This window comes from Augochlora pura, chromosome 1 (assembly GCF_028453695.1).
Source record: "Augochlora pura isolate Apur16 chromosome 1, APUR_v2.2.1, whole genome shotgun sequence".
Classification (NCBI taxonomy): Eukaryota; Metazoa; Arthropoda; class Insecta; order Hymenoptera; family Halictidae; genus Augochlora; species Augochlora pura.
In genome coordinates this window covers 13778030-13801849 of record NC_135772.1, presented here as the reverse complement: position 1 = coordinate 13801849, position 23820 = coordinate 13778030, and the positions used below count along the sequence as shown (strand labels likewise).

At 40.3% G+C, this 23820-nt stretch overlaps 1 protein-coding gene across 2 annotated transcripts; it reads left to right on the top strand.

Moving 5' to 3' along the window:
- The first annotated feature begins 3474 nt into the window (after positions 1-3474).
- On the top strand, positions 3475-23819 carry LOC144470943 (uncharacterized). Of its 2 annotated transcripts, none has more exons than XM_078182548.1 (4): positions 3475-3578; positions 12970-13052; positions 14808-14886; positions 19761-23819. In XM_078182548.1, exons 1-4 carry the CDS (start codon positions 3502-3504, stop codon positions 22789-22791), a joined length of 3270 nt encoding a protein of 1089 aa, XP_078038674.1. In that variant the 5' UTR covers positions 3475-3501; the 3' UTR covers positions 22792-23819. The 2 variants fall into 2 exon arrangements, with proteins under 2 accessions (XP_078038674.1, XP_078038685.1); XM_078182559.1 differs by lacking the exon at positions 3475-3578 and adding an exon at positions 7851-7942.
- The last annotated feature ends 1 nt before the right edge of the window (position 23820 follows it).

The following is a 23820-nucleotide window of genomic DNA, read 5'->3' as shown; positions in this document are numbered from 1 at the left end:
TCTTCTCGATCAATGACCCCGTCATTGCCATCGCTCCGCCAGATACATGTCAGACGATCCGATATTTGACAAGTTTTTACGCCGACCACCGTATTCGTCGAACAGCGATCTCGATTGGTGGACGATCGACTCCGATTTATTGCTCGTTATTAAACCGTGGATATACAGGTTGTCCGGATATACTTGAAGAAAAATGTAAAATTTTCAGACTTCGAGGAAAGCAAAAATTAGTAAATCGTCAAATAGACAAGTAGCGATTTCGATAAAACTTTTTATTCGAGCCAAATTTTTGACTTTTAATTTAAAACTTTTTTTCCCCTCGGAATTGTCAAGGCCACCTTCGACTTCTTATAGGTTGACCTACAAACTTTTTGTACCCATCGTCCAAGAGACGTCGAGACGAATTCGGCGAATATCGTAACATTACTTTGTTCAGTAAGTAAACAAAAAAAAAAGACTGTTGGTTTACATATAGAGAACCTTGAGAACCCTGGAAAGAAAGTGTTGACAAACAATTTGGTACAAGTATCTTACTGTTTTCTTTAAACCATGTTAATCCAGCTGAAAAAGACACCAATTGAATGTAACGTGTTGACAGTCAGGAAGTGAATGGTCGGATGATGAGTCGCAAAGCGGTGGCGAGTCACATTTGACCCAAATTAGTCTACCTCCAGACATTATGAAATAAAATGTATAAGGTTTTGTTGTCAGAGATGACCCGGCACCGCCGGCGAGCTGTTAACGCCGTCGCTCGAGAAAGACAAAGTAGCATAATCGAGCTTTTAATTAGTCATTAATCTTGTCGGCTGAATGGAGGAAGGTATAAATCGCTTATTTGCGAAATCGAGAACGATCGTACGTCGACTGGTTTCGGATCGGCATTGGAATGTTTTGATCGATAACGGTGCATGTCACGGAAGCGCTCCCGTTCGTCGATGCGTTGCTTTTAATTATTTATACTTGGTCCTGACTTAATGCCGTGCAACAGTACATCTCGGCTAGTTTGGAAAAACCAGAATCTTTGCGTCAGCGTAACTTTTTCGCGCGATATTCACTTTCCGGCTGTATACTTTCGATTAATCTTGTTGACCAGAAACAGTTATCGTGTGTTTATACTCCTGTTTTATTGCGAAATATTTGTTATCACAGAGTATAATTAAAACGTGCAGGCCTTTGGCGCATCGCGGAACATTTACGTTCACTTCTCCCATTCTCGATTATTATCTATCGTTATATCTTCTTTTAGTTTTATTTCAAGGATTATAGCATGAATTCCAAAATAGTAGAACTCCACCAATCAATATTTCTAAAAGTTAAACCTATCTATTCTATTTTTGAAAATTTATATAAACCATATAAGTGCACTACCTAATACTTTGATTATTAATTTAGCAACCTCAAAAATTTCATAAAACTGGGACATTTTATTTAATTGTGTCGAAATTGGAAGTTAACTGAAACGTGCAAAATTGAAATCTGTTGATAATTTTCAATGTTAAAGTATTTGCTTTTCGACCAAAATAAGACAGTATTATTACAAAATGTTAATATATGCACATCGAATAATTTTAAGATATTTGTCTGTCACCTTTTTTGGTTTTATCCATTACGGTATATTTTATTATCCTACGTACATAATATTCTACAGAATGGTCGATGCCATTTAGTAGAGCTTAATATTTTCTATTACAAAATGCTTGTTATTGTACAGGTACAGTTTTCTTATTTGGGTAAATGATCTTTCATTGACTGATCTTTCTTTTTGCAATGTTATCCTTCATTAACGCTTTCCATCCTACTAATACCGAAGTTTCACGGATGCGGTTAACGTCTCTTAATAATTAGCCTGTCGTGTCGTCGATTAACGACATGAGAATCTTTCAGCCTCTAATCATCAATACTGAAATACATTTATGTCTGAGTCACATACAATTTACCGTTTGCTCTATTTTCCCATTTTTCTATGGGGAACGAAAATATACATCGTAATGTGAAAGACGAGAATTTTTCTATATTTCTATATTTATAAGATTTTATAATATGGTTTACTTTTCGTACGAATGGTCTGATACAGTTAAAAAAATTTTAATTTCTTTTTCATTTGATCAATTATTAAGCAATTCTCGTTATTGTCAGTCTTTATTTCGAAAAAAGATGGTACACTCATATAATTACGATGATTTATTTTGATGTAACAATACGAACATTTGCATGATGTTTAAAGAGAGCGAGACGTGTTTAACGCACTAATTTTCTCGATGTCTGTTTTATTTATCTTCAAAATTAATGGTCTGCAGAAAAACTTCACTACAACACGCGATAGCGTGTATACTTACTTTCTTTCTTCCGAGATTGTCAAGAAGAGTTATAATACAGGTTTCATGTTTAATTAGGACAATGAAATAATATTGCAGATCATGGCAGTGAGTATCAGTGAATGCCAATACCAGTAACTCCTTCGCTTATAGTAGAAAGACATTGCACACATTGTAATTAAGTTTTATAGCTCGTAATTTCTTAGATATTTGTTTTAACATTCGTTGAGATTACAAATACTAATGCAGTCATTAACATAGACATTAATGTAGCCATTAACGCAGCTACTTTTTGCTCAGACTCGAAAAATTGCCTAAACGACGAAAACGGAAATAACAAAGTGATGAAAATGCATATGTAATTTGTTTACAAGGTAATGATACAGAGTAGATTGAGGCGTCGAGTTTTCACGCATGAAATAACGTAGTTCGCGTGTATAATATTCCTGATCGTTCGGATAATTAGATATCACTAAAATATATGTAAATTACTTGCTTCTTCAGATGAAGTTTTAAAAAGAAAACAGCTTCTTTTTAACAAATTTAAGAGCCATCTCTTCGACTAGAATTTTCGTCTAGTTCACAACATACTTGAGATAATTTTTTAAAATATGTATAATTTTATATCTCTTACTCGAAAGTTTATTTTTGTAATATCCTTATATGAAAACGTTTTATTTTTTAAAAATTCCATTGAAGTTTTTTACTAAACGATAATGCATCTAAATAATTCAATAATTATCAGAATATTCTAAAAATGAACATTCGGAGTCTCCATTGCATTAGAAGAATTTACTCCTGTCATTTTGGAATTTCTATATTAATTATTTACACAATGTTTCAAAACTTCTTTTTTCAGCATTAGAAAGCATAGGTTTTATTTATAGAAAATAATTATTTAGTGAAAACAGAAGAGATGGGAGTGTAGAAGAATTTCGATGGCATAATTAGCGGTTCGCTCAACTGTGCACTGTCGAATAAATATTCGCGAAACGACGACGTTCCACGTGTTTCGTTACAAACGATCGCAATTAAATTAGTTCGAGACGCTCTGATAAGAGTTAATAAGTCTCCTCGGTGGAGAGAAACGTCTAGCTTAATGCGTATTCTTTTTTTTTTCCAGGCGGTGCACACGCATGGAAATGGTCTGGCGACAGTAACGTCGATAGGCATCGTTTGCCAACAGATGGGAAAGGTATCCATAGCCGTAAGAAGTGCCGCTATGTCCCACATAGAGCCACGTTTGACTACGATTCTGGGACGGTAAGCACGTTCGCCTATTATATCGTACGTATGTACATCTTCCGGGTGGTGGTGGTGGTGGTTCCTGCCAGCCACTTTTTTTCACCCTTGCACACACTATTGGCCATGTATAACTAACATTTTCTTCGACTTCATGGAAATGTATCTGAATGGCTAATTCTGAATTATTCATGGCTGCAATCTTCGAATTTATCGTTCTCCTTATTAGCAAGACCTGATTCGATAAATACGTAGTTGTAGCCGCGTCTTTTTTAACAAAAATTTTATCGGACACGTGTTTGCCTATTCATATCGATTCAAAAATATGATAAATTAATTAATGTTATAATCTGAAGTTTAACTATTTGCCTTCTCACGTAACAGTATGTAAAAGTTGTTTGTATGTTCCAAACTATTGCGATTAAACACTTCGGAAGTCGTGAAATTTAACACCTCGGTTGTTTTGTTGTGTAAGCAGATCTATTGCATAATAAATGAAATAAATGAGTAAATGTTAGCGTTAGGGAAATGAATAAACATTTATTGTTAATTGATATTCGTGTGAGTGGTATAAAATGGTAGATGTAACATCGTACAATGGAAATTCTATTCACATTATTACCATTCAATGCACGTGATAACGCAACTGTTGTTTCCTGAACACATTAAACGCATCTTCAAAGTAAATCGCAGCAGCCAGTCGCATAAATAACGGTAAAGGTGCAGAAATAAACTGGGTTTCCTACCGCGAAATAATTTATAGAAGCGGGAGCTAAGCGCGAACGTCGTTTGTCAGATCATTTTTCTGCGTCGTTAACGTCGAAATAGATAATTAGCGGATTTCCATGTCTGCCGGACAGGTTTGCGTACGGGTTGCCGGAGTGCCGGAAGCGACTGTCCGCCTCCACTTCGCCACATTCACGCGATTTCTATGACCACATGCGTTTCGGCCGACCGATCTCGTACACCTTCTTCGCTCGTACGAAACAAGTTTCTCTGCGGATGTCCTTCTCTTTTTCATCGTTTAACGCAACAGTGTCAATGCCGCGTAAAACTATTGTAAATTACGCTAACGAGCACGGATACGATGCACTTGCCTGGAAATTGTATAGATGCCTTCGTTTCTATAAATTTTATATATTTTATATGTAATACTGAAACTTCGAACATGTAACTTTTTAATAATTATGTAATCTGAAAGGTGTAATTATGAAATTTGAATACTTTAAATCTGGTAACTAGTAACTAATCTGGTTTTAGAAATTATACGTATCACAATTATTCATATTAAGAAATTCGAACCTCCTAATCTATTGTTAAATAAATTCATTCAATAATTTTATCGAGTCTTTATAGTCATCGAGTGGGCGATCAACGTTCCAAAGCAGCTGAATTTTATATTGTATTGATCGAACACGTTCCACCTACACCCCCGTTTCGTATTATTGAAACGGAAGTGGATCACTGGTACACAGCAACAGGCTTCGACGTATCTAACACTGTGTTTGTACTTGTTCGATGATCCCTATCGCAAAGAAGGTACACTCGGAACCGGTTTCCTCGTCGATCCCGTGATCGTAAAGGGAATCACGATCCATTTCTCGCGATCTTAGATTTTAGGTCTTCTTTGAATAATCTTCCGGGTTACAGAAAATATTCTCAGAAATAACAGAAAAATTCTACACGGATCGACATGAAATTTCTTGAATTCCATTCCACGAGACTACTAGCTGCCAATTTCTTGTTAAACCGCGAGAATATACGATCGAATTAAAATACCTCGGGACAGTTTTGCGCGTGAATAAGTAATGAATGACTCTTCTTACGCTTCCTAGGACGTATAATTTGACTGTTTCTGAAAGTGTATTCGAGGAAGTGTACGGTATTCGGCGTTCCTTACGTCTGTGTGGATGGTTATATTTAGCGCTGTTTACTTTTTGACTATACTTTTTGATTATACAAACTTGTTAAACGTCTCGAAAGTAGTAGTCGCAAAAGTTCTGCAACAAAAGTTGATAGCACATCGTGCCTGCAATATTGCTATTCTGTGTGTTTTCAGGCGATTACAAAATTCTTTCGTTAATGTTTAGATATTGGAGTGTAATTAATGACGATTATGATATAATATTATCTTACATAACATGCTAAAATCGAGCACAAAATCACAACTTTCACAAAAGTTGTCTGTTTTTCGAGCCGTTACGAAATTCTCACCCCTTAAATTGTTAACGGCTCTTGATAATTTATTTTATCGCTACATGCGTTTCTAAGTTACGAGAATTTCTGTGTCTAACATATCTTTTCGAAATTGTTCGACGCAGACAAATACTTGATGCCAGGTAATACGCCTTTCCTGTATTTCTCTCTCATTTGATTTACTTCGAACGACTGCCAGCTGATTTGCTTTACAGCCAATAAAATCGACTTCGTTCTCTGAAATAATATTTTATTTCACCGAGACCGGCGGTTCGAGAAAGTTTCCTCACGATCACGAATTTCCTGATCGCACTAGGAAACGTGTGCACATTTTCCAGATTTGTTCAATTGTCTATCAATTTGACCTTTTTTTTCGTTTGCCATCGCTGCATGATCTTATGTAACCCCAAAGATCTGTAAGAAAATGATACCATCTTATAAAACAAGCTCTAAAGCTCTTCCGTTAGCAATATAAAAATTTTTAGAATGCAAGAAAGATAATCAAATCTTTTTCCATGTTACAATAGAACTATAACAATTATTCGAATATGATATACCAGCAGCAATTATCTCGGCACAGTGTAGATTCACTTTCTTTGTTAAAAGTAGAAGAACACTATTTTTAATATTTATCATCGAAGCAAACCTGGTTCGATCCTTCTGTTAATTCGACATAATTGCAATTGTCAATAACTGTCACTAATCGCAAATAAATAGTTTTATAATTGGTTTTCAATTTAAACTGATGTGATAAATAGTAATGCTAAATAATAATATTAATACTAAATAACATATAGTAATAATATATTATTAATAATATGTCATTGATTTACTGTCATTGTAGGAATTTTATTTGAAAGAATGAGAAAATTAGGGGCGAACGAGAGTTAAGAAACTAAAGAATTCTCCCCTCGAAATTAGTCGTTCTTATAAAATGATTCTAATCCTACTGAGATAGGTAGTTGTTAGTTTACAACTAATGTTTACCTTTCAGTGAAGAAGCTATTATTTCCATGATTTCCTCTAAAACAGGGTATTTTGTTTCTCGGACGAATCAAACAGTTCTCGCAAGACGAAAGTCACTAAAATGATCCCTAATCTATTAAAACAGTCCATTGCACATTTAATCTAATCTGCGATGTTTCTTAAATTAGTTAAAAAAATGTCACATCCTCGTATCTAAAGTTGTTCTTAACCTGCTGGAATCGCTGACAATTCCAAAGGTGCGCTTCCACGTTTTCTTTACGTTGGATATCATTGCAAGCACACGATATCGTATAACATTCCCCGTTTTCTTGATATTAAAAACCATTTACACACATGTTATGCGGTAAAATGTAAAATAAGAATCCAGACAATTCTCTTACCGAAAATAATTGCCCTTGTATAATAATTTCTGAATTAGATGCCATCGCGTCTCTGCTATAGCTAGAAGAAGCCATTACCACCGGATTCGTTAGAAAAAGGCGGCAAGATTTTCCTGAAACGAGTCGAAGAATTCACCGCGGTCGTAAAAACGCGCGTGGTCGAGTCGCGCAGCGTTCGACGCGACGGGTTCATTCGGGCTGGTCGTTTGCGTTGAACCGAGGAAATGCCTGGCGCCCTGTGGACGCGTCCGTTGGGCCATCCTCGCCGGTGGTTGTGCCCAGGTTCACCCAGTTCCCCGGCGATCGGCCAAGGTAGTCACGATTATACACGCTTTAGCATAAGCCCGGCATCGCGCGAAGGTTATTCAACCCGAGCAGATCTCGTTCGTATCCAACAGAGTAACGGGTTCCCGATGACTCGTGCATGAGGCGGCTCTCCTCCACCTTCCTAGATTACCCGGTGGCCAGCTGCGTGCACGCGGCCAGCCTTCTCCGACGTTCACGGCGAGGACTCAGTCAGCCGTGCACCATTGTCGAAAGATCGTCCACCTAGACGACACTCGCGGTTCTGTTTCGCGTTCATCCAGTTCGTCGCCGCGCCTCAAACTCGATCGATCACGCGATATTTCGTTCACCAGTTTCCTTATTCCGTTTTGCAGCATTGTCTCCTATCGATTCACTTACGTTGATCAATTAGTATAATTTCGCGTCGTGCTTTCGGTAGACACCCGGTCAATTTTCTTGTTTCATCTGTCGCGTTCGTTATCCGTGTGTCCGGTGATTAAATGCGGTTTCAACGTAGCCCTTGAGCGCTCCATCCAGGTAAGAGTCTCTCTGCCATTCCCGCGATTACGACGATTCCGGAGAAATTCTATGAGATTTTTCTCTATCCACTTTGACCATGTTCTCCTCGTTTATTCGAAGCGGTGTAGAGAACTGCGATGGTTTGTAGGCTGATTTCCTGCGTCTTGAAAGTTTATGGAGAAACACGAGGGGCCAGTGAAAAGTGATTAATCGAAAATCGATAGATGAATCTATCGACTGGAGAAGTGTATGGAAAGTTCACGGTTTCCTGTATTCGTTGCCTTGCCCGCTATATCGTTGTCATTTCAATATCCTTCTTATCAGCGCGCTTTTTGTATTTTCTGTCGTTACCGGTAAAATAATCGCGGCTTCAGGGCGATGATTAGATTGTGGATGACGGGAGTCTTGCTCTAAAAATTCAGTTTTGTTGCAACGTGTTTCACTGAACTGAATTTTATTAGGAATTGTAGGAGATGTTAAAGGAGCTTCTTATGCCAGAAGTTTTTTCCGTATAATTATTATTTTCTTAAAGGTTTATTACCTCTTAAGCATTCGCAACGTATATACCGGTGAAACAGGGGAGCAACTTTCTGGAAGACATTAGACGAATCTAGAAGACCAGTTGAAGTCATCTTTCTTTGATTGCTATGATCTGTTTTACTTCATAATAGCTGTACCTTCGCACCTGTATCGCTAATCTGACGTAACAAGGGTTGGCCCAGCTATTATGACTTCATACATCTTCTTTTTTTCTTCAAAAATCGATTACAATACTCCTTGAACATTGTCCATCATTTTTGTTTATATTAACCTTTTCCACTAGAGACACCACTAGAATTGTTCTATCACGTTCCAAGAAATTTTTCTATTATCAAAGCTTAGCTTTAAAAAATTGTTAAAAGTGTAATTCTTGTGTAAATTACAAGAGTCAATTTTATATGCATGAAATGCTCTTTCTCATATAAAATGGAAATATCATGTGATAGAAAATTTATTAGATTTACAGGGAAAATGGCGTCGAGTATAAAGGGTTAAACAGTTCCTTAAAAAATCGTAATTGTCCTTTTCATTTCTCTAATTGTGTCTTCAACGAAGATGTCTAATCTCTTCAAATATCGCATTATTTTCCTTACCTTTTCAAAACTTCCAAACCTCTTACATTTTACTTACGCTTTGACAAAAAGTTTATTAAACTATCACTTACTATTCACCATAGAAAAATCACACCGAAAATGTACTCAGCTCTTTATCTTTATTATCGCCAAGTTTTTTAAAAAATCTTCAACAATATCCATTCTTCCCCATTCCCGAATTCGAAGAATAATAGTCGAACGTCTGCGATAATACGAGAGCCTCGAAAACGCGTTGACCCTGAAGACAAGCGAACCGAGCCGAACGATAAAGTCGCGAAATTCGCTGGAAATGGTCCGCCGCGAGAAAACACCGTGACGAAAGAATGCCGGCGGTTTTCATCGGGCGATCGTTCAAACGGCGCTGTCATTTGCGAGACATATTAAACATTCTAACGGTACACCTAGAAATGATACACGGGTCAAACGCATCGGACTTGTGCAATATACTATACGTATATACATACGTACAATGTCTTCTGACACGACGGTCGACCCCGTGGCCGCTGCCGGTGCCGCTGCCGGTGCCGCTCACGTCGGCTACATGCAAACCGAGGACTTAAAAGACCGATACCCGGTACCGTTACTGGACACAATTATCAACGACTAAAAAATGCAACGGCACGGGGAGAAAAAAAGGGAAGCGAAGAAACAGCCGAAGGAACGACGATTTTACTACGTTTATTCAGATTCGAACGGTTTTACGGCGCGTGGGTTAATCGCCGTTAAACGGAAATGTTTCTTTCCGCACCCGAGCGCCGGTCCACGGTCAAGGCCTACCATTGCCCTTGGGCATCGAATTTTCATGGAATCGTGGCGACAATGTCTTCGAACGTTTTAGGAAACACGGCAGAGGCGTTTCGTAAAATAATGTTTAACTTTTTGGTATCACCAACTCGCACATTTATTCGTATACTTTTCAAGCACAGTTGTTCCAAAGTATTTCTTGAACTATATTTTTTTATAGACTTAGTTTGTTAAATTTATGTAACAGGAACACAGTCCAATGTAAATTTACTGCTTAACGCGTTGAATGCCACGGGGGTCACCGGTGACCGGCACTGAACTTGGCAGTGACGCCATGGGGGCCACCGGTGACCGGCGCGCTCAGATTGATGAAAATATATATAATTTAAACAAATGACAATACTTATAATTTTTAATGTAGTTACACCGCTACATCAACGATGATAATAATAAAAAAATATAATACAATATAATATGTCTACTGCAGATAATATTTGGACATTATATGTATCGCATAATAGAAAATTCATCGTGGCGCCACGGACAATTCCTGTAAAATGGGCGTGGCATTCAACGTGTTAATAATAAAAAAATTTGATTTCGTGTAACATTGGTCAAAAGTCGGTGTAAGATAAAGAAATAACAAAGTAAAGTGACATTAAGTAAAATAAAATAAAGCTGCAATTAATTGGCCGTGAGGTGCGGTAATCGATTTGTACCTAATTTATTAATTTATTATTAAAGATATTATTATTTAGAGAGGAAGGAAACGTATGCTAAAAGGGACAGGTGATTAGAAGTATAGTACGTGGAGACTTTTATACGCAATGAATAGAGAATTTCGGACCTAATAAGGGATCTATTCGAATGCGTCGAAGGCTCAGGTTAATCCCGTCTTCCTGGACGGTTCGAACTGTACAAGGTTTCGCCAAACGGCCGCAAATTTTCCCATATTTATGCGACCTGCGTCGCCGTCCGAGCGATCGCCGTATGGGAATCGAATACGAACGATCGCCTCGATCGAGACCTTCGTTCGCAAATCGACGATAAAACATTCGTCTCGTGGTTGCTCTTGAAAATTCTTGCGAACCGTCCCCGTCGACGATTGCGTCACTTCTTCCGTCGTTCGGAGCGGAAGAATTTTCGGACATTTATACAACCTTGGTTCTTTTCACACGCGGTATTTTAGTTGTTTCGTTCTGATCTGTCATTGATCATGTAAATTTAAAATTTAAATGGAGCTTGGATTTCTGGGTCAAATAGATTCACGATACTAAACTTTTATGGCGAATTTTGTGACGACTAGATACCGTCAGGGAAATTCCTTCCGGGAACGATCAATTTCAGGATCGATTCAGTTAGGAAGACCGTTTCGATCCGAAACTTTGAACCTCGGGTATTTCAGATTTTTTTCAATTCTTCTAGATTTTGATACATCGAGCACGAAAAATATAAAAATTGAGGATTCTTCCTGCTCTAATTGGAAAAAGTTGTACCAGTGATTATAGTATAGTAGCATATTCAGATAACATTATAAAGTTTCTAATGCAACAATTTTTCCAAACTTATTTCAAATTCTTTTGAAAGTTAAACATGCGAGTTGAAATCTATCCACATACGAAAATAATCAAAAATGTTAATATTTGCATTATTTGTTTCTTTCGAGTTGCATGTAGCATTGACAGTAGGTTATATTCACACTTGTCAAAAAATTAAAACTTACATTTTTATTTACCCGATATTATCAAGAAAAAGCAGGTTTGTTTATTGTCGGAATATCGAATTACTTTTACATGTATCGTGGTCGAAATTTTTTTACGCAAGAATTGACTAAGTGTTGCTATTAAAGTTCAAAAGTAATTTTTGCGATCCCATTTTGACCATATTTGATTAAATCATTTCAGCTTGCTGAGAACATACTGAAAATCAGATCTACTTTCTTACTTGAATGGTGTCGTATCTACATTACGAAACAGTGAAAGTACAAACCAATTGCATAAATCAAATAGTACAAAAATACAAATTACAGTCATGCTCAATATCTAAAACCGAAAATAAAGTCATCGATGATCAACGATATTAATATTATAGGTTATATTCTCTTAGCTAAACTGTATTTCGGGAGTTAACCAAAACATTAATTTAAAGCTGTTAATTCGTGCTCTGCAATAGGTTTAACTTTGAATCTCCAAACGTTGTTTTCAGAGTAACGTCTTCAATAACGTCTTCGTTCGAGTAACGCACACATAATTATTAAAAATGGCTAATACTTTGCATTTTGAAGCGCGGAAGGGGTACTGATTTATGTACACAATAATTTTAAGACAAACTTGAAACAATGCAATATAAATTTTTAATATTTGTATCATATCGAATTGGAAAACCTATCTCGTATTTTTCTCACAGCTAAGACAAAAGAGAACCCTTACTTATTTATCTATAAAATTCTCAATCATATAATGGATTGCCCACCTTTTCTCCAGATGATAAAGCTTAAGGTTTCCACTAGGAATTTACGTGTCACGGAACTTTTCTGCATCGGTTATAACAGAACCTTATTGGGCTCTAAAAGTTGCATCACACGCGTGTCTAAGATGGTAAATAATCTTAAAGAACAGCTTGACATCTTCGAGTGCACCCTGAGCCGATTTATGAATTACTCTGTACTAGCTATTAAATGTGATAATATGTAATGGTTTACGCTTTTCTTTCTTTTCCTCCAGATTATATACATAACCATTCACATAACCATTCACATAACCATTCACATAACCATTTAACACGTTCCGTGCCGAGCTGTATTTAGTCAACTTTTCATTCATCGACGCTTTATAAATCAATACATTATGTGTATTTATTAATTATTGCCAATATAACTATTTCTATATAATTATTATATTTATTTCTTCGATTCTAACTTGTCGTAAAATATTCTTTTGAAGCATTAAATAGACACATAAGCGTGTACCGCCAGTGGTACACGTGGCACGGAATGTGTTAAAAGGGTTCTTTAGCCTGTAAAAAGGTAAACATATAAATAAATTTTTAAAACCTTCAGAAATTTAAAGAAGCCTTCAAAGAAACGGGTTTTTAGCTGACAGGGAACCGTAGCTCGTTAAGCAGTCGAAAAAGAAACAGCTTCAAAAGTTTTCTCGCTTTCTGTTGCAGTGTCAAAATGAGGAAGAACATGCTGAAGATCATGGTGGTCCTGCTGCTGTGTGGTTCGGGTGGAGCCAGGCCGCAGAAGACCGGTAAGCTTTTTTTGCGATTTCTCGCGGATGCAAAATGTGATTCCATTAGACCAAAAAAAAGAAAAGAAAAAAGAAAAACGTCGATGAGAACCTGACTCTCGATCAAACCAGTGTTTGAAAAGAAGCGCGATCGAGGAAACGGTTGCAATAACGAAAAAGAAGAGAAGGGGCGGTTGCCGGGGTGGGGCTGCGTTCCCTCGGTCGCGACTGGGTTCATGCGAATCCTGTCGATTTCCGCGAAAGTCTTGATTCGAGGATTGGAATTAGTCTCTAATCAACCGCAGCGCTTTGCAATCTATGCTGATGATTTCCCCCTTGAGCGTGCTAAATTGCGGAAATCGGTGTGAACGGAGAGGATGAGCGATGTTTCAGATTCTTCGGTGTTTGTTTTGGTCAATGATCTCCGTTCGAAAGCTAAATAAAGAAAATTAGGGGTCGTTGAAAATGATTTATTCTTGGTTATGACAGGTTTGTAGGCGCTTCGGGAAGTTTTATTATTTGTTTCTTGTATTACTGTAGCGCTTTGTGTTATATTCAACACTCTTTCGCACTCGAGAGCTCTGGAGTAGCGTCTTTTAAAATTGATTTATTATAAATTTTAAATGTCTCAAGAGCCGTCGAGTGCAAAGGATTAAAGCGCTTTTTACATTATTATATTGGTATGTATTGAAAGAAATTGTTAAAAATGTGATTATTAAAATAGTTTCGATCGCAAAGTGTTTCTATCCCACTGTTTGGGAACTTAAAAGATCCAAGCTGTCAAGTTTATGATTTCTAAAATCACTCAGTAAATTCTGCAATTTATCAAGCTTCTGAATTCTTGAAGTTCTTAGATTTATAAGGTTCCGAGTTTCAAAAAAGTCAAGTTGAAATTCTCGAAAACTTCGATCTATCAAACTGTTTACGATTACTTTCTTAGCATATAATGCTCTTGTGTGCTCAAATTGTCAAACTTTAAACATTTTCTGTTTAAACCACTGGCATTCTACATTTCTAAATTACCGTGCAAGGTAATTAAATTACCGATCTCTTCAATTTCCAAATTACAAATTATGATCCTAGCCCCAATAATCGGAATTTGATAATCATCGAAACTTGTATTTCTACAATAATAACTCTTTGCCATAAAGTAAAAGTATGCTTCCTTGAAGCAACTGTTTTCCGTCGATTACAATTTCCACACATTTATCATGTCATAGACTATACCCTGGGCGAAGTATGTGATTATACGAGTCGAATCGAATGCAGATTGCACGTTAACGAAACTTGTAATGTTCTAAGCGGAACTATTGTCGCGTCGGTTACGCCTGCTTCGATTTCGATTCTACTTACACAACGTTGCAAAATTCAATTTCACAAACAGGAACTTTCCTTTTTTTTTCGTCGGGAATTATTCGTCTCGCAATTTTTCAGGTTAATCATCGATCGCGTTTCTTCGTAATCATGTCCAATAATATCCGGTCATAGAATCAGTACAATTCATTCAGTGAAATAAAAATTGACAATTTAAGGTCTATAAATAATAAAGAAAATAAATACTGAAAAAAATACTGAATATATTAGCGTAATAATTTAGTTTTAATTTTGATAACATAACGTCAACAATGATCCAATAGTATTGAATATTTGAAAATTTTATTTTTTGTATTGTTAAGTTTTGAGACCTTGTCATATATATATATATATAACTAACATAATAATATTTTATATAATATAACTTGAAATAATTCAAATTAATTCTCTTCGATTTTCCAGGTGAATCTTCGCAAACTGCGAAACCGATCGTCGATCAATGGAAACCCACCAGTACTCCGGCGAATAATCAAGATAGCAGGTACACTTGGAATTCCGGAAGTAGTAGAGTTCCATACATTAATTTCTATCGCGATAACGTTAATCATTCTTCCACCGTTCCCGAGGTAAGTGTCGACAAATCGACGGAACTGTTAATTCGTCGATCGACCAGAAACCAATTCAATCCGGCGACGTCGCTCGGTACCGAAGAATCAAAAATTCGCCTAAACGATTCTATCCCGGGTGGTAGAAAAAGCTCGGAGAAACCGATTAGATCTAATCAACGAATGTCGAAGATATTCGACAACGAGGATCGAAGCGGTTTACCGCGATTGAGACACTTCTACCGACCGACTAAGGGCTCGCCTGTTTTGCGCAATCTCACTTTAAAGTCCGATCATGGTCTCGATCAGATTCGATCCTTGGGTTCGAATGTTCTGCATTTCGATGGTTCCACAGGGGACAGTGGATCGCCGAGAAGGACAGAAATCGGTTTCAATAATTCACCGAAAGCTCTGACCTCGGCCCGCGATCCGGGATTCTCGGACCGAGTGACTGAGGTTTCGGTTTTGAGTCGCGTCGAGGTCGATCCGGTGACCGAGTTCGATCACGTCGCGGCTATCAGGAAGATCACCGACATGTTGACTCAGCAGAATGCCGGGAAACTGTCCTCGAAAGCCGGCGATCGCGTGGTTTCGACTGTCCAGTCTGCGAACCCGGTATCGCCTCCTCGGGCTTCGATCCGTCACTCGAATCGGAAGCCTTTGAGTTCGAAGAACAGAATCAAAGTCCGGCCGCATTCGAGCCAGAACAAAAAGGGCCCGAGCAAGCTAGGCACGAAAATTCGCAATAAAAACAACTCTTCCCATCCTTTGCATTGGAAGAACTGGCCGAACGGGGCTCTCCAAACTGCGAACGACTATCAGAATTATGATAAGTATACTTCGTTCGTGGAGGACCCGAAGCCCGAGGATACGGTGAAACAGCCGGACCCTCAGGTGACCAGCAACGTTAATCATCTCGTACCTGTTACGAGTCCCGACCTTCAAGAGATCGTTCACTGGTTGAAAATCCCGGCCTTCATGTCCAATGGTAGCCATGTCCTGGAGAGCAACGAGGCGAACAATCCAGTCAGCGTTGTCTTCGATTCTGTCTATCAGAACCTGCAGCCGAATAAACCTTTGAAGCCGATCACTGTTCAGAGTTTCAGACCTGTTCTGGTCAACACTCCCGGCCCTCAGCCGGTTTATACGACTGAGAAGCCTTCCGGTTGGTTAGGGAATGTGTCGATCAAAAACAAAACACACAGCAGTGCTCAGAGTCAGATCAGTCACGTCAATGTCATTCATGTGACAAACAGCAATTCGAGGAAGCCCAACAAAACAATAGTTGCGACCAGAAGGCCTGGGAGCACCGGTGGTCCTGTATCGTTAGCGTCTTCAGTAATAGAACCTTATACTTCGTCGGCTGGTCCAACGCAGTTAGCTCCTTCCTCCACTACCCAGAAACCGGGTCCCAACGTTCACATAGGTTTCACTTCCTACGAAGAGGAGACCAAAGTAGCTGATCAAGCTGAACCCCAACCTCCAGTGGTGACTTACGATCAAAGATGTCCGACGATCCTCATAAACTCATATACCCGAATCAATAACACTGTTCAAAGCAAGGACGGTTGCACCGACCTGAACATCATCATAAATTCCCACGTGTTCAACTCGAACACGTACAAGTCCACGGTTTCGCCTCTGGATCAGGTCCATCAGAGTTACGAACCAGTCGACAAGTACGATTCCGGCCCTGTTTACCAGACCGAACCTCAGGAGACCTATGGTCCCTTAAAAGACCCAGTGACTTCCTTACCCGAAGATGTCGACGGTTCCAACGTTCAGGTCTATCAGGGTACTCACATCAGTATCCAAGATTTTAGTCCAGTCAGCGAAGAAGCTCCGGTAGAATCCCCCGAACAGACAAACGAGTTGACAAATGATCCAGACACTTTCGACGCTTCCCCAGATGTCGGGGCAGCTGACGAGGTTAGCAATGACCCCGGTGTCCAGTCTGTAGTCGAACCGGAAGGCGAGTCGCCGATCGTTCAGAGCTCTGAATCTTCTTCGGTTGCGCCCTCCAGCTTGACTGCCACCTCCTCTCCAGCGTCTAGTCAGGCCGACGACGACGACGACGACTTAGACTTGTCCCCTACCGGCATCATGGAGTCGATAGCATCCGTGTTCGCCTACTTCACGTACGTGAATCCCCTGCACTACGGGTTCTTCAGCGTAGCCGCCGCCCCGTTCACTGCTCTAGCAGCTGGTATTCTCGGCATGGTCACCTTCGCTTTCCCTTGGCTGTTCCCTAGCTCTTTCGGCTTCCGTCGGTCTAATAACGACGCTGTTGGCTTCTGGCACAACGTCGAAGATCTCATTAGACAGTCCATGGAGAAATATGGCAGGCTGAACGAGTGGAAAAGTAGAAAGAAGAAGAGAAAGAGATGAGCAAGACAGGGTCTGCCGCGACGATTAGTTTTTACTCGATGAAGGTCCGAAGCGATTCTTCGAAACATGGGCAGGAAGTTTGCTTAGAGTGTACGGTTGTTAGATCAGCTTATTGTAGGGGTAAAGATGTCGGACGATGTACATTAGGAGATGAGTTGTAGCGTCGATAGATCTACATCAGTATCGCCGGTGAATAGGGGTTTTTGTTTCTCTTTCTGCAGGCCATATTGTTGTCCCCGCTTGTATTTTCTTGGAGTTTTAACGAGCGGACACCGAATCGAGGCAACGCGAGGGAAACGTCGCGAGCTTCGGGCTCTGCTATTGGCAGCACCGGAGCGCGCGGAAGTAATTTATTCCTAGATGTTACTGTTTGTTAAATATTATTTCTTTCAGATATTATTTATTTCCGACCGAGATCGGCCTTAACCGATAAGAAATTCAATTTCAGAGTATACACAATTTGACCTCGCCGGACTTAGTCTTAAAGTTACCAACTTCACCTTGTACGGTTTTGCGATTAACTGTTAGCAGAGGACTAGACACGAGAGGAACAGTATTATAACGAATCTAAACGAGTTCGTGTATTGTAATGCTGTCGTTGGTACCTTTTTAATTTACGTTATTACAGTCTTATTTAATTTAATCTTAACGTCGTTCTAGGGCATTGCTAGCGTTTGTGCCAGTGAATTGTAATTCAAATAAACCATTCGAACGAATAAATTTGCATTTTTTTCCTTCATAGCCACCAGCGAAGTTATAATTTACTTGTAGCACTGTGATCTGTTAAGTACGTTTTCTCTCATCCGTTTTTTATTGCTACATCTGAATCGGTTTTTATGGAACTGTAATAATTAACTTCATACATTTTTTTTCTCTAGAAACGGAAACCAGAGGATAGTTAAGATAAGTTTAAATTGAAATTACGTGTTTCGTTCTGAATAAATAAAACAGTATGCAAAAGATACTAATTTACTGAGCATCCAAGGAAATTGTATCGATTCGACAGAAAGACGGATGAGGGTTAACATTCCTGTATTCCCAAATGTCCCGTGTCTAGAGATGGTGTCACGTTTAATACGTGCTAATAAAAAACCTAGCACAGAAGTTAATTTTATAGAATTCAATTGTTAGTGATAGAAGACGATATTTTGATTTGAAATCCTATATTTGAAACTATGATGAAGATAAAGTGTATAACACACATAATATTGATCCATAAATATGTTATTAGAAAATTGTACTTACTATTCCATACTTGTAATAAACGTTCCATTTTTATATTTTAAGGTGGCGTTCTCTTTTAATAATTTTACATTAGCAAATATTTTGTCATTAAATCAGTGTCAAGAATTATTAGATTATGAATTACACAACGCTTGATTATTGCATAGTATAGAGTTATTTAACAAGACTTTTTATGTGAGAGGATAACAAATATGCTGTAACGAGGATAAAAATCTGTTGAACACAAATTAAGGTCGTTGCCCATTCAACAGCTCGAACGAGACCATACTAGGATCAACATATTCATATTATGAATATAATACTATCTTTCCTATTCATATTCTGAATATATCTACTGTTTTCCTTATTCATGTAATGAATATGTAGATGCTTGGCTAATATTATTCTGGTATTGTGCTATTAAAAGGGCAGTGACCTTCACCCATAGTTGCGGTACACGTTAATAAGTATTATACTTGTAACAATACTATTAGAAGAATTAGATTCAAGAAACTTGTTATTTCCTCGATTAAACAATTGAATTTTTGATGCGAACGAGAACAATGGTACGAAATCAGAGAACTAATGCACCTGCAAAAGTACTTTATCCATTTCATATAGAAATTTTTCTCCCCTTTCAGACAATAATTCTATCTTCTATTAAGATAAAAATTGTTTCTATAATTCGAGATTTGATTGAACAAAGTAGCTATATTTTAATTTCGCAAAAGAGAAATAGATTGAAGGATTTTAAATCCAATAATTCTTCGAACATTGTTTATATGTTATCAGTTTTACGTACCGCTTACTTGATTCCAACCATAACTGTACTTCACTTCATTCATGATTTGGATAATGGTAAATCACATAATGATTAAACATACTGTATTACTGTTAACTGATTCGTACAATCTAAAATAAAAATTAATTTTTACGTAGCTCTTGGACTATGCAGTTAATGTAGTAAATCGATATGTTGCGTACAATCCAGTAGTTTAGTCATTCAAATACTAGCCAAAATAAAATAGGGTAGAATAAAATCCTTTTGACACGTTGACACAAACTAAAAGGTAAGGAACAACAAATAGCTTCTGGTCTCTAGTAAACAAGCATCCATGTATATTCTCGAAGTGCAAAGCTTAAAACTACAAGTCCACCCGTTCGAGCGAGCGTTTAATTAACAAAAACATCATTTCAGTGTGCCGCAGAATGACAGTCAACGCCACCTGAAGGATCTGCAGTACATGGACCAGTCTCTGAGGACCGTGGCTACCCAGCTGCTCAACGTGACCAGTCCCGAAGAGGAAAAAACTGCCGGCAAAGTCGTAAAGAAGAACCCGAATGTTCAGAAGCCACCCGACAAAGACGATGCGCCGTCGAAAGACATGACAGTGAACATAGGCTTTGGAAGGCCGGTGAACTCAAAGTTCAGCTTCTTCGAGTCCAGCCATCCTGGCCACGCGATGGCGATCACGGAAGAGGAACTTGAGAAAGAGCTGAGCTCGACGCGTTTGATGACCGCGTACAAAAATCATCCGACGACCACCGGTGGCATTTCCACGTGGATTTTGCTGAATCCTCCGTCAACCACGATCAAAACTGTCGAAGTAGACAAGAAGGCGAAGGGGACCACAGAGAGCGACAGGACGACGATGAGGCCGACGACAGTGACGGAGAGGATAGACATGACGGAAAGGGTGATAGAGAAGGTAACTATGCCTGTTTCAACCATGATGGCCACGGAAGAACCACCCAGTACCAAGAAGGTCGTTCTTCTGGCTACGAAGAAGTCAGATCAGAAGACGGAGAAGCCTTCGGAGCCTCAGACAACACCGAAGCCTCTTCAAACGACTGTTAGCAGTTTAGAAAATAAGGAAACAACTGTCAGCGTCACTAAGAAGATCCAAACCGTCAGGACGACACCGAAACCTAAGACCGCTACATCCAAGACAACTATACTATCCAAACCACCGATCCTGAAATCCTCTAGGCCTAATCAACAGACCCGGCCGAAACCTGTAACTAGGAGGACCACGATGAAGCCGGACGTTCACAAAAATGACACCGCTTCGTCAGCCAAGATCGAGAAGGTCACTTTCAGGCCTGTCCAGATGATCACAGTTGCCAAGAGCAAGTCGGATACCACTGAGAAGCCGATGTTCGTGACGAAGATCAAAGCTTCCGTTCTGATGGACACACAGAAGACCACGACGTTGGCATCTGTCTCCTCAACGAGCAGTCCGGAACCGACGACGACCACGAAGACGATTTCAAGCACTGGCAAGCCTGCAGAGATCTTCACTAAGTTAAAACCCGTCGGCACCAAGAGCAACGTGCTGAAGGTGGAGCTGAGGAAGCCTGTGGAGGACACTAAGATCGAGATCGAACCCATCAAAGTGAACGCACCTGTTTTGAAGATAGAGAAGATCGAGAAGGATAAAAAGCAGACGCAAGAAGACGACGAAGAGAAGGATGCGTTGAGCAATTCTCAAATAGACCTGAAGTTCGACTTCAGTCCCGAGTTAACGAAGATAAACACCGACTCGGAGACGTCGACGTCGGCAGCCACGACAGTGTCGTCTACTACCAAGAGGCCGAGGCACAGCACGAAGAGGAAGAAGAACAAGAGCCGAAGAAGGAAACCGTCCACTTCGACCACCACCACCACGATCGGTCCGTTGACGTCCAGTTCGACCGAGATCGAGCTTGTCACGCTGGATCCAGCCGCCGAGAACGGGATCCAGGAGTCGAAGATCGCGCCCGAGACGAAACTCTCCGTTAACAGCACCAAGACGAAGAAGAAGCAGGTTCAGAAGCCCATCTCCACGCAGATCTACAACTTCCTCAGCCGCGAGGTGATGCCCAGCTTCGGAATGATGTCTCTGGTGGGACTCGGGTTGGGTCTGGCGTCCTACTTCCTCTATCCATTCGGCGGAACCATTGCTCGGCGAAACTACGAGGTTGAGCCGAAGTACAAGTACAATTTGGACGAGTACGGAGGAAACTACGGGCAGAGCGAGGAGGAAGTTTTGTCGAAGGTTTTCCAAGGCATGACGACCAACGACGACAACAAGTACCCTGGCGCGAAGGACTACGACAACTACTATCAGTACCAGCACTACGACGGAAGCTACGACTCGCAGACGACCAAGAAGTACGACCAGAGGTATACCTCGTCGCCTATGTTCAGGCCAGAGAACACTGCCTCGGGTTTGAAGTATCGGAACACGGATTATAGATATCCAGACGCAGGTAGCACTCCGAACTATTACGATCGACCGAAACACACGGAGTATACGGGTGGGCAAGCACCCCCAGAGCCAGTCAATCGACAGTTCGTCGTGGGGAACGTGCCGAAAGAGTATCCGTCGTACGAAGAAAAGGCTCCTGCTCAGCCGACCACGGGGAAGCTAACCAGCTACGAGCCTACAGAGAGTGGGCCGCTCAAGTTCGATCCTGACATCAATCAGAACTACAACTTTAACAGTCCGGTTCAAAGCTACGGGCAGGTGCAAACATCTAGGCCCGAGGAGGCTTACGAAGAGGTGGAGATCACGCCGACTGCGGTGGCCGTGGAGCACGGACCTAGATCTTTGAAGACGAAGAGGTCCGTGGACGATGCAGTCGATGCCACACCGATCGAAAGTCCTCGATCGAGAGCGAGGAGGGACTCGGTGATCCAAGTGATCCCCTCGAAGAGAGAATTGGAAGAGGAAGAGAAGGAAGAAGACCTGAGCAACGAGATCCTGAACATCATCGACTTGGCGTTGCCTGGCGAAGAGGGCGGGAAGACCAGAAGGAAGGAGACCGAAATATCGAAGGACATCGAGGCCAAGAAGAGGCGACAGAAGGAGGAGGAGGAGAAGGTGAAATCGGTTGCTCAGACGTCCACCGAGGCTAGTGTCGAAGTTTCCAGCCAGGATTCGATAAGTTCCTCGACGTCGTCGAAGGAGGTCACCGATTCAGCGGTCTCTTCGTCGCCTTCCTCGGACGTCGATAGCGACAACAACTCGACGGAGAGCCCGAAGACCACGGAGCAGAGCAACGTCGAGTGGATCGACATGACTACGAAGACGCCGGAAGAGCAGGACGGTTTCAGCCTCTTCGGGTTCGTGAAGAAGGTTGCTGAAATCAAGTTCCGGCTGGGGTTGACGTTGTTGAAACACGCGAGCGAGGGTTTCGCCAGATACATCGGCCACGTGCAGAAGAGGATCAACGGCGAGGAGTGAAGGGGCTCCAAGTAGGCCGGGCAATGAACTCGAGTGACGATTCAGGAGTTTCGTCAAGATGGCCGCCTCGACACCGTACACCGAGCACGTCCCGAATTAATTAGGAACTGAGCATCGAGTCAAAATTGATCGAATTTCTATCGCTAGAGTAACGCGTTTCGGGGACGGGCGATAGTGTTAGGTGATCTGTGACAGTTGATTGCTTAACGCTAGAGGAACTGGCACTGTTTCTCTTCAAGCGAGAGTTCTCAAAATATTATTTATTCTTCTGTTAGTCAATCTCGCAATCAGTATAACAGCCAGCCGAGAATCTTTCCGGAGGTTTCCGATCGAAGGGGTAGACGATCGCGACTTGACTTTTTCTAACAGAACGTCGGAGAGGTGAAGTTGTAAGAGAAAATGGTAGGTGAACGTCCATTGTTGTCCTCTTAGAAGCTCTTTCTTTGAAAAAACTGTGCAAATGAATGAATTCTTTGTTGGAAATTGATCTATGATAAACTGATCGTTTTGGGATTGGGCTGTTGATCCTATGTATGTGAAAATCACACCGTGTTATGAGGAACGTTCAAAAATGGCATCAAAATGGCGTAACACTTCCTGTTTTAGAATTAAGTACGTATTTTTTTACTCCTCTTCGGATATTTAATTGTACCATAAATAACAATAAAAAAAGCTTCTTTCTCGCGCGTTAGGTGACCCATCCTGTACGAAATGACGTCTCTCCTCCATTCTGTAGTCGTCAAGGAAATCGGTTTTCAATGTTTTCACGAGTAAAGAATCGTACCGTTGCATCATTTCTTGGAAACGAACCACAGATTCCTTTTCGACGATTCTAAAAATTTTCCCAACGGGGTATTAGTTGAGCGGAAATAGATGTTTCTTGACGAGAAAACGATTAGCTTTAAAATTGATGGTAGGAAATAGGATTTCTCGCATGGGATGCGATTCGACGCAGCTCGACCGAGCTGCGCGCGTTCGGCTGCATTCTACGCAAGCTTTTCGAGACTACGTACGACCGAGTCGGGTCTC

Coding starts and splice junctions, on each gene's coding strand:
- LOC144470943 (XM_078182548.1), top strand. CDS start 3,502: ATGGGAAAGGTATCCATAGCCGTAAGAAGTGCCGCTATGTCCCACATA. Junction 3,579..12,969: donor TTGACTACGATTCTGGGACG/GTAAGCACGTTC, acceptor TTTCTGTTGCAG/TGTCAAAATGAGGAAGAACA. Junction 14,887..19,760: donor GCGAATAATCAAGATAGCAG/GTACACTTGGAA, acceptor ACATCATTTCAG/TGTGCCGCAGAATGACAGTC.